Raw genomic sequence first — 12487 nt, forward strand, 5'->3', positions numbered from 1 at the left:
CAACTCGTCTGACAGCTAATTACCTAGAAAACCAGTGGGAAGCAAGGAAATAAACCTTTGCCAAGTTATTTCATAAATCAGGAGACAGTAGATACAACAGTTGATGATATTTATTGGCAATAGCTACCGTAAATAGCGTTGGAATGAGTAAACGTTGAGGTTATTCTTCTAAGCAAAATGAGATTCAGTGCAAGTATTTGGATTGTTGTCTGGAAATTACCTAACTGTACAAGTTCACATATTTTATTCTTCTAAGAAATTTGTTTTATTGAGCAAAACCTAAAAATAGTGTACAACACAAGCTGCTGTAACTGGTCGTGCTGGTAGTATACAAAGATTGTAGCTCTTTTATGGGGTGTAGACTTTGGTAGAGATGGTTGTGTATTTATAAGGTTTGCGGTTTGTATACCCTTTGAGATATCTTAGGGAGAATCTGAGTCCTTGCAACTACCGTATATACTCGAGTATAAGCCGAAATTTTCAGCCCATTTTTTTGGGCTGAAAGTCCCCCTCTCGGCTTATACTCGAGTCACACCCAGGGGTCGGCAGGGGAGGGGGAGCGGGGGCTGTCTAATTATACTCACCTGCTCCTGGTGCGGTCCCTGCACATCTTTTTCCCGGCGCTGACAGCTTCTTCCTGTACTTAGCGATCACCAGGTACTGCTCATTACAGTAACGAATATGCGGCTCCACCTCCCATAGAGGTGGAGCCGCATATTCATTACTGTAATGAGCAGTAACGGTGACCGCTCAGTACAGGAAGAAGCTGCCGGCGCCAGGGAACAGACGTGCAGGGACCGCACCAGGAGCAGGTGAGTATAATGGGGAGCGCTGTGCTGCGCGATATTCACCTCCTCGTTCCGGCGCCGCTCCGTCTTCAGCAGTGATGATCAGGTCAGAGGGCGCGGTGACGTGGTTAGTGCGCGCCCTCTTCCTGAACGTCAGTGGCAATGCGGGAGACTCTGGGGATGGAGCGGCGCCGAACGAGGAGCAGGTGAATATTGAAAGTGCCGGGGGCCTGAGCGACAGAGAGGTGAGTATGTGATTTTTTTTAATTTTTTTATCGCAGCAACAGCAAATGGGGCAAGTGTCTGTATGGAGCATCTATGGGGCCATAACGTTTGTGCAGCACTATATGGGGCCATAATGTTTGTGCAGCACTATATGGGGCCATAACGTTTGTGCAGCACTGTATGGGGCCCTAACGTTTCTGCAGCTCTGTATGGGGCCATAACGTTTGTGCAGCACTATATGGGGCAAGTGTCTGTATGGGGCCATAACGTTTATGCTGCATTATATGGGACAAGTGTCTCTATGGGGCCATAATGTTTGTGCAGCACTATATGGGGCCAGTGTCTGTACGGGGCCATGATCAACATTTGTGCCGCACTATATGGGGCAAGATTCTGTATGGGGCCATGATCAACGTTAGTGCAGCGCTATATGGGGCAAATATCTTTATGGAGCATCTTATGGGGCCATAATCAACATTTGTGCAGCATTATATTGGGCAAATGTGTCTATGGAGCATCTTATGGGGCCATTATTAACCTTTTATGCAGCATTATTTGGGGCATATTTTAATATGGAGCATCTTATGGGGCCCATCATAAACTTTATGGAGCATTATATGGGGCTCCTAATTCAATATGGATATTCAAAAACACTTAACCTACTGATGTCTCAATTAATTTTACTTTTATTGGTATCTATTTTTACTTTTGACATTTACTGGTAGCTGCTGCATTTCCTACCCTAGGCTCATACTCGAGTCATTAAGTTTTCCAGTTTTTTGTGGCAAAATTAGGGGGTCGGCTTATACTCGGGTCGGCTTATACTCGAGTATATACGGGTATTTAGAATGGGAGCAGTTGATATGCTCCAGGGGTGCAACCTTCCATGTATCAGATCCCTTTATATTTGTTATCTCTGGGAGAGGTTACAGGTTTGCATGAATCAGTAAAGGCCTCCACACTTAGTAAATCATATACAGTACAGACCAAAAGTTTGGACACACCTTCTCATTTAAAGATTTTTCTGTATTTTCATGACTTTGAAAATTGTACATTCACACTGAAGGCATCAAAACTATGAATTGACACATGTGGAATTATATACTTAACAAAAAAGTGTGAAACAACTGAAATTGTCTTATATTCTATGTTCTTCAAAGTAGCCACCTTTTGCTTTGATTACTGCTTTGCACACTCTTGGCATTCTCTTGATGAGCTTCAAGAGGAAGTCACCGGGAATGGTTTTCACTTCACAGGTGTGCCCTGTCAGGTTTAATAAGTGGGATTTCTTGCCTTATAAATGGGGTTGGGACCATCAGTTGTGTTGTGCAGAAGTCTGGTGGATACTCAGCTGATAGTCCTACTGAATAGACTGTTAGAATTTGTATTATGACAAGAATAAAGCAGCCAAGTAAAGAAAAACAAGTGGGCATCATTACTTTAAGAAATGAAGGTCAGTCAGTCCGAAAAATTGGGCAAACTTTGAAAGTGTCCCCAAGTGCAGTGGCAAAAACATCAAGTGCTACAAAGAAACTGACTCACATGAGGACCGCCTCAGGAAGGGAAGACCAAGAGTCACCTCTGCTTCTGAGGATAAGTTTATCCGAGTCACTAGCCTCAGAAATCGCAGGTTAACAGCAGCTCAGATTAGAGACCAGGTCAATGCCAAACAGAGTTCTAGCAGCAGACCCATCTCTACAACAACTGTTATGAGGAGACTTTGTGCAGCAGGCCTTCGTGGTAAAATAGTTGCTAGGAAACCACTGCTAAGGACAAGCAACAAGCAGAAGAGACTTGTTTGGGCTAAAGAACACAAGGAATGGACATTAGACCAGTGGAAATCTGTTCTTTTGTCTGATGAGTCCAAATTTGAGATCTTTGGTTCCAACCACCGTGTCTTTGTGCGACGCAGAAAAGGTGAACAGATGGACTCTACATGCCTGGTTCCCACCGTGAAGCATGGAGGAGGAGGTGTGATGGTGTGGGGGTGCTTTGCTGGTGATACTGTTGGGGATTTATTCAAAATTGGAGGCATACTGAACCAGCATGGCTACCACAGCATCTTGCAGTGGCATGCTATTCCATCCGGTTTGCGTTTAGTTGGACCATGATTTATTTTTCAACAGGACAATGACCCCAAACACACCTGCAGGCTGTGTAAGGGTTATTTGACCAAGAAGGAGAGTGATGGGGTGCTACGTCAGATGACCTGGACTCCACAGTCATCAGACCTGAACCCAATCGAGATGTTTGAGGTGAGCTGGACCGCAGAGTGAAGGCAAAAGGGCCAACAAGTGCTAAGCATCTCTGGAAACTTCTTCAAGATTGTTGGAAGACCATTCCCGGTGACTACCTCTTGAAGCTCATCAAGAGAATGCCAAGAGTGTGCAAAGCAGTCATCAAAGCAAAAGGTGGCTACTTTGAAGAACCTAGAATATAAGACATATTTTCAGTTGTTTCACGCTTTTTTGTTAAGTATATAATTCCACATGTGTTAATTCATAGTTTTGATGCCTTCAGTGTGAATGTACAGTTTTCAGAGTCTTGAAAATACAGAAAAATCTTTAAATGAGAAGGTGTGTTCAAACTTTTGGTCTGTACTGTATGTCAAACTCTCGCCAAATCTGGCCTACAGGGTGAGTATATTTGACCCACGAGACCGGGCGGGTCCCCCGAGCATATTTGGTTGCTGGCCAGGAGTCGCACTTTAAACTATATAAGCATCCTAGATACGCATACAGTTGAAAGCAATGATGGAGGAGAGGATGCAGCAGGCACGATGACGTCATTACAATGCACCAGCTGTACCGAGATGTGCAGAGGATCTGAAGACACCATGAAGAGATGGAGCAGCGGGGGAACGGGCAGAGATGAGTGTTCATTTATTTTAATGTGGGGCTTTTATACTGTATGGAGCACTATGTACTCCTATTATACTATATGGAGTATGATGTGGGCGCATTATACTGTATGGAGCACTACGTGAGGCCATTGTACTGTATAAAGCACTATTTGAGGCTATTATACTTTATGGAGCACTATATCAGGCTCATTATACTGTATGGAGCACTATGAAGCCATTGTACTGTATATAAAGCAGTATGCAAGGCTATTATACTGTATGGAGCACTTTGTTGAGCCCATTATGCTGTTTGGAGCACTATGGGGCCGTTAAACTGTATGGAGCACTATTTGAGGCCAGCATACTATATAGAGCACTATTTGAGTCCATTATACTGTATGGAGCACTGTGTGGGGCCATTATACTGTATGGAGCATTATGTGAGGCCATTATACTGTATGGATCACTATGTGAGGCTATTATACTGTTCAAGCACTTTTTGTGGCCATAATACTGTAGGGAGCACTATGTGGGCCTATCATACTGTATGGAAGGCAATATGTGGCCCCTTTATATTGTATGCGGAACTGTGTTGGGCCCATTATACTGTGTGGTGCACTTTTTGTGGCCATTATACTGTATAGAGGGCTGTTGGAGAATCATACCGTGATGGGTTCACCATTCTTTGTCTTGCGGTATTGAGGGAGGTGGGGTTCAGTAGGGTCATCATACCGTCCATGTGGAGGGTACTATGGAGGAATTCACTGTTGGGGTATAATACTGTGTTTGGGGGCACTTATGTTTGCATTATACTTTATTATCTGTATTATTCAAGGCATTTTATCCGTTGTAATGACATATTTAAATTGAGCCATTGGTTGTTTTACTGCTTTTACATAGCATAATATATTATTCCAATATTTTATTCTATATACTCGAGTATAAACCAAGATTTTCAGCCCATTTTTTTAGGCTTATACGCGAGTCATTCCCAGAGGGTCGGCAGAAGAGGGGGCGGCAGCTGTCACATCATACTCACCTGCTCCCGATTCGGTCCTTGCTTCTCCGATGCGATGCAATGGTCTCCTGGCACTGGCAGCTCTTCATGTGTTTAGCGGTCATGTGGCACTGCTCATTAAAGTAATGTATATGGACACGACTCCACTCCCATAGGGGTGGAGTGCATATTCATTACTTTAAGGAGCGGTACCAGTGACCACTGAACACAAGAACAAGCTGCCGGCCTGGGACGACGGAGAAGCAGGGACCACGTCAGGAGGGGGTGAGTATAATGGGGGAGGGTGAGCATTGCGATATTCACCTGTCCCCGTTCCATCGCCGGGCTCAGTCTTCCGCCTCCTCTGGCTGTGACGTTTAGGTCAGAAGGCACGATGACGTGTTAGTGCGCGCCCGCTGCCTGATCAGTCAGTGCAGAGAGACGGAAGCCACAGCAGCTCGCAGCAGTGTAACGGGGACAGGTGAACATCGCAAGTGCCGCAGCAGCAGCATATGTAGCATATCCTATGGAGCATCTTAAGGGGCCATCATTAACCTTTTGTGCAGCAGTGTCTGGGGCATAATCTATGGAGCATCTTATGGTGCCATCAACTTTTGTGCAGCTTTATATGGGGCATAACCTATGGAGCATCTTATGGGGCCATCAACCTTTGTGCAGCATTAAATGGGGCATTTAACTTTTATTGATATCTATTTTTATTTTTGAAATTTCCCAGTAGCTGCTGCATTTACCACCCTAGGCTTATACTTGAGTCAAAAACTTTCCCATTTTTTTTGTAGCAAAATTAGGGGTCTCGGCTTATACTCGGGTCGGCTTATACTCGAGTATATACGGTAATCAAAATGTACTGTTTTGTTCGTGGGACAGCCACAATTAGACTTTTTTTTTTTTTTTTTTTTTATAAATATCAAGGTTGACTCTCGACTTTGTCCATGCTTTTAATTTTGGCCATCTGTGTATTTGAATTTGACATCCCTGCACTAGATGAAATAAAGCCAGTTTACTGAGTTCAGCAATTGTGACACAATCAGCTAACCCCACCCACACCACAGCTTTCTATGTACATTGTATATAGACATTAAGCTGCTAATCACTGCTGGGGGTGGAGTTGGGCTAGGTTTCGAGCAGTGATAACCACCTGCTGATAAAACACCAATTGTATTGAAACTACAGCACACAGCCTAATAAGCAATACATCCCTGAAATTGGTGTCTTAGCCCCTATATAAGCTATATCCTGTCCTACATTGAGATGACAAGAGAAGACTGCACATTCAGGCTTACTGTTATATTTCTATTTGTCACAAATATTACACCTTAAACCAGCGTTTTCTGCCATTGTAATGTGGTAGGTCATATATGATCCACTATACTATTAATTTGTTGTAAATGGTTTTGCTTGAATGTTTTAAAGGGGTTATCTGGGACTATTTTATTTTTCTTTTATGGGACTAGCTTCCTGCCTGTTATGCCCAACGCCATTCTGTTCTGGATCCTGCTTGCGATTCTGCTGTTTTTATTGACGTCATGTCAACGGAGCAGCTGCTGCTTTTTCACTCTAACTGCAGGGAATCATCTGTCAATCAGCATGATGTTGGCTATACCACCCTGTTGACAGAGCAGCCCGGAGGAGGAAGAGCTGCTCTGTTGATGTGAAGCAGGAGCTCAGCCCAAAATGGAAACATTGGATAAAATAGTATTTCTTTTAAACCAACAGTGGACCCTAAACATAAGTATAGACACTGGGTGAACAAGTATTATTCATTTCTGGCAGGCTGAAAATATGCAGTCTCAAGAAACGTTGTGAATAATGAATGGCATGTTTTTTTATCTCTCGTTTGTTTGGGTTTTTTTTATTTCTGTTCTCCAATCCAAAATCAGCATCTTAAAGTGCCATGCCATTGATTTTTTTTCCCCAGACAACTATATAATATGCATATTAAGCTTTATTTTCTGTCATAAGCACTCACGGCACGTTACAGAACATTGGCCACAGATTTTATTGCTGCATTTTTTTTTTTTTTTAGAATTTCTTTGCTACTCATATATTAAAACTCTGTTCCTTTCTGCTTTCTCAGATCTGAAGAATCATTTAAACAGTATTTCAGTGAAATGCCTTGGGTGGCTGTTCCATATAGTGATGAGGCAAGAAGGTCCCGACTGAACCGATTATATGGAATACAAGGTCAGCACATTAGTTATATTCTACGTAAGGGAGTTTACAAACACGACCCGTATTGGGAATTTCACATGCATTGCTAATTAATTTCCACCTTTTTCAAGTATAAAGCATATCCTATCACGAGGGAATATCCCTGCTGGAACAAAATCTTTGAAACAAGTATTTAAACAATATAATATAATTTAGTGACAAAAACTGCTATGACATAAAAGAATACTTAATTTGTATAAACTCAAACATCCTCTTGAATTGTGTGAGGAGCTGGCAACAGAATTTATACAGCATGGAGCACTGGTACGTCTATCTTATTGCGTTTATTAGAGATTTGCTTTCTCGTCCATTCAAGGTGCACAAATCTCTTCTGGAAAGTGTTGAGCCTCACGAATCAATGTTTCCATTCAGTGACAGTAAGCAGAGGACGTCATGTGGGCTGGATCTCATGTATACATGAGGCCTACATTAGAATTTCTGTCCTGCATCTGGTGTGGGCATCTGTGTTTTTGTTCCTCTCTGTAGGGGACCTCCTTAATACACAACCCTACAGACAGGCTGGAGACTGGTCTTCTGTAAAACTCTTCTTTCTTTGAGCTAAAAGCAAATGATGAAGGGGGAGGGTGTGAATACTTCTGCCCATCCAGGGTGCTGATCCTAGGAGAACAATAACCCACTTGTTTAGTGAGGCAGTTGTTGCAGTGCTACCGAGGGGCAAGGATCTGTTGGTAAGATCCTGGTGCCTCTGTATGGATGGTTTATGGAGATTGGAGATCTGTTGCCGGTTGAAGCTTGATAAACATGCTACGGTTGTCATATCCTCTGTTTTTGAGGAACTATCTTAAGGATTGTTGTTGCCAGCTGGAGCAGGAGACATGTGCTACAGTCATGATACGGAGCGTGAATTGTGAGTACAGACTATGCTGGCCAGAGATACAAAAGCTGAGGACCAACCAAAAGTTAGGAGACAGTAGACATCGCCTGGTATGAGTCCGTGAACTATTGGCCCCAGCATGGAATCTTGTGGACTGGGGACATTGCATTGTGACCATCTACTCTGGATTGCTGTAAGACTATGGATGTAAAGTATAAAAATAGTTGCATCGTTAACCTGCCTAGGTGATTATTACAATCCACAACCTCAGATCTTCACAAATTGTCTGCCTTTGGAAAGTATTCCTTTATTGAATGCATTATTGTACAGTAACTTGTGGACTTGACCATGTTATGGCTGTTTTTATTTTTTTTATGGATGCTTAATATGGCAGATGTATAGATTCATAAAATCTTCTTCTGAACCTCTATATGCTTCAACATGGAAACATAGGCTGGTACTGTGTTTTCCAGTGAGTGTGCCTAATGCCACACTTACTTTTTACAGGATGAAAGGCTGAAGTGGTCAAAAATAATATAGAGAAAGATGAACTTTTAAATTCCTGTTTTGCATCTGTGTTCTCTAAGAAAGCAATTGTAACATCAACTGATCTTCATGGTGCTAACAAAGGAATAAACGTACCCACACTATCTACAAACAGATGGTGAAGGAACATTCAGCTAATGTAAATGAATTTAAATCTCCTGGTTCAGATGAATTGCATCCTAGGGTACTGAAAGAGTTTGCAGAGGAAATTGCTGAACCACTAGCCAAAATCTTGGAAAAATCCTGAAGAACAAAAAAAATCCCAGAAGATTGGAGAAGAGCAAATGTCCCTTTCTTCAAAAAAGGAAAAATGGAGCGAGGAAATTACAGGCCAGTGAGCCTTACTTCTATACTCGGAAAGATCTTTGAACAAAGTATTAAACAGCATGTATGTAAGTACTTGGATAAGAATACAGTAATTAACCAGAGCCAGCATGGGTTTGTAGCAAACAAGTCATGCCAAACTAATCTAACTTTTTTCTATGATGGAATCACTGACTAGGTGGATCAGCGAAATGTAGTAGATATAGTATATCTCGACTTCAGCATAGCATTTGATAAGTATCTCATACTATCTTTATTGAAAAATGACCAAGTATGGGATTGACAAGGCTACCGTTAGGTGGATTCATAACTGGCTTAGTGATAGTACTCAGAGTCGTAAATGGTTGCACATCCAATTGGAAGTGTGTTTCAAGTGGGGTAACACAAGGCTTTGTCATGGCCCCACTGTTTAATATTTTTATAATTGATCTAGTTAAGGGAACTGAAGGTAAACTAATCAAGTTTGCAGACGATGCAAAGTTAGTAGGGATAGCGAAAACTAGAAAAGACAGAGAAAGGATTCAGAAGGATCTATGCAAAATTCTACATCTGGGCATGAAAACTGAAAATTACATCTTCAGAATGGGAGGAATAAAACTAAGCAACAGCACGTGTGAAAAAGGCTTGGGTATACTAATAGATCAAAGATTGCACATGAGTCAACAGTGATGCAGCAGAAAAAAAGACATATACAATTTTAGGATGTATTAAGAGAAGCATAGAGTCTAGATCATGTGAAGTAATTATCCCCCTCTACTCCTCCTTGATCAGACTTCATCTGGAATACGGTGTCCATTTCTGGACACCCCATTTTAAAAAAGACATTGAAAAACAGGAGCAAGTTCAGGGAAGAGCTACCAGGATAGGGAGCGGACTGAAAAGTATGTCCTACCAGGAACAATTAACCCCTTAATCCCATATGACGTACTATCCCGTCAAGGTGATATGGGACTTAATTCCCAGTGATTGGATAGTACGTCATATGCAATCGGTCGCGCTCACGGGGGGAGCGCGGCCGGGTGTCAGCTGACTATCGCAGCTGACATCCGGCACTATGTGCCAGGAGCGGTCATGGACTGCCCCCAACACATAAACCCCCGGCACACTGCAATCAAACATGATCGCAGTGTTACGGGAGCATAGGGAAGCATCGCGCAGGGAGGGGGCTCCCTGCGTGCTTCCCTGAGATGATCGGTACAAGGCGATGTGCTCACCTTGTACCAAGCATCTCCTCCCTGCAGGCCCCGGATCCAAAATGGCCGTGGGGCTGCATCCGGGTCCTGCAGGGATTACTTCCGGGTCCAGAGCAGGCACTGGTAAGCAAGGAGCAGGGCACACCAGATCGCTGAGCTGACACAGTGCTCTGCAAAATGTCAGATCAGCGATCTGTCACTAGACAGTGATGCCCCCCCCTGGGACACAGTAAAAAAGTTAAAACAAATTTTTTTTAGATGTGTAAAAAAAAATAATTCCTAAATAAAGAAGAAAACATATATATTGTTCCCATAAATACACTTATCTAAAAAAAAAAAAAAAAAAAGTACACATATTTAGTATCGCCGCATCCGTAACGACCCGACCCATAAAACTGTCATACTCGTTAACCCCTTCAGTTAACACCGGAAAAAAAAAGAGGCAAAAAACAACGCTGTATTATCATTCCGCCGAACAAAAAGTGGAATAACACGCGATCAAAAAGACAGAAATAAATAACCATGGAACCGCTGTAAACGTCCTCTTGTCCTGCAAAAATCGAGCCACGATACAGCATCATCAGCGAAAAAATAAAAAAGTTACAGTCCTCAGAATAAAGCGATGCAAAAATAATTATTTTTTCTATAAAATAGTTTTTATCGTATAAAAAGCGCCAAAACATAAAAAAATGTAAATGAGGTATCGCTGTAATCGTACTGACCCGAAGAATAAAACTGCTTTATCCATTTTACCAAACGCGGAACGGTGTAAACGCCCCTCCCCCCCTCAAAAGAAATTAATGAATAGCTGTTTTTTGGTCATTCTGCCTCACAAAAATCAGAATAAAAAGCGATCAAAAAATGTCACGTGTCCGAAAATGTTACCAATAAAAACGTCAACTCGTTCCGCAAAAAACAAGACCTCACATGACTCTGTGGACCAAAATATGGAAAAGTTATAGGTCTCAAAATGTGGTAACGCAAAAAATATTTTTTTGCAATAAAAAGCGTCTTTTAGTGTGTGACGGCTGCCAGTCATAAAAATCCGCTAGAAAACCCGCTGTAAAAGTAAATCAAACCCCCCTTCATCACCCCCTTAGTTAGGGAAACATAAAAAAATAAAAAAATATATATTTCCATTTTCCCATTAGGGTTAGGGCTAGGGTTAGGGTTGGGGCTAGGGTTAGGTTTGGGGCTAGGGTTGGCGCTAGGGTAAGGGTTAGGGCTGGGGCTAACGTTAGGGCTGGGGCTAACGTTAGGGCTGGGGCTAACGTTAGGGCTGGGGCTAACGTTAGGGCTGGGGCTAACGTTAGGGCTGGGGCTAACGTTAGGGCTGGGGCTAACGTTAGGGCTGGGGCTAACGTTAGGGCTGGGGCTAACGTTAGGGCTGGGGCTAACGTTAGGGCTGGGGCTAACGTTAGGGCTGGGGCTAACGTTAGGGCTGGGGCTAACGTTAGGGCTGGGGCTAACGTTAGGGCTGGGGCTAACGTTAGGGCTGGGGCTAACGTTAGGGCTGGGGCTAACGTTAGGGCTGGGGCTAACGTTAGGGCTGGGGCTAACGTTAGGGCTGGGGCTAACGTTAGGGCTGGGGCTAACGTTAGGGCTGGGGCTAAAGTTAGGGTTATGGCTGGGGCTAAAGTTAGGGTTTGGATTACATTTACGGTTGGGATTAGGGTTGGGGGTGAGTCAGGGTTAGGGGTGTGGTTAGGGTTATGGTTGGGATTAGGGTTAGGGGTGTGTTTGGTATAGGGTTTCAGTTAGAATTGGGGGTTTCCACTGTTTAGGCACATCAGGGCTCTCCAAACGCGACATTGCACCCGATCTCAATTCCAGCCAATTCTGCTTTGAAAAAGTAAAACAGTGCTCCTTCCCTTCCGAGCTCTCCCATGCACCCAAACAGGGGTTTACCCCAATATATGGGGTATAAGCATACTCAGGACAAATTGGACAACAACTATTGGGGTCCAATTTCTCTTGTTACCCTTGGGAAAATAAAAATTAGGGGGGCTAAAGAAACATTTTTGTGGGGAAAAAAATAATTTTTATTTTCACGACTCTGCGTTATAAACTGTAGTGAAACACTTGGGGGTTCAAAGCTGTCAAAACACATCTAGATAATTTTCTTAGGGGGTCTAGTTTCCAAAATGGTGTCACTTGTGGGGGGTTTCTACTGTTTAGGTGCATCAGGGGCTCTGCAAATGCATCGTGACGCCTGCAGACCAATCCATCTAAGTCTGCATTCCAAATGGCGCTCCTTCCCTTCTGAGCTCTGCCATGCGCCCAAACGTTGTTCCCCCCTCATATATGGGGTATCAGCGTACTCAGGACAAATAGGACAAAAACATTTGGGGTCCAATTTCTCTTGTTACCCTTGGGAAAATACAAATTTGGGGGGCTAAAAAAACATTTTTGTGGAAAAAAAAATACTTTTTATTTTCACGGCTCTGCATTATAAACTGTAGTGAAACATTTGGGGATTCAAAGCTGTCAAAACACAGCTAGATA

General features: G+C 43.0%; 1 protein-coding gene across 1 annotated transcript in view; it reads left to right on the forward strand.

Annotated features, from left to right (window-relative positions):
* Positions 1–12487, forward strand: part of NXN (nucleoredoxin) — a 249879-nt gene that overhangs the window by 183645 nt on the left and 53747 nt on the right. The window contains exon 5 of the mRNA XM_069757364.1: positions 6951–7057. Coding sequence (XP_069613465.1) covers positions 6951–7057 — 107 coding nt within the window. The remainder of the gene's footprint in view (positions 1–6950; positions 7058–12487) is intronic.

The sequence above is a fragment of the Ranitomeya imitator genome, chromosome 3 (genome assembly GCF_032444005.1).
Source record: "Ranitomeya imitator isolate aRanImi1 chromosome 3, aRanImi1.pri, whole genome shotgun sequence".
NCBI classification, from domain to species: Eukaryota; Metazoa; Chordata; class Amphibia; order Anura; family Dendrobatidae; genus Ranitomeya; species Ranitomeya imitator.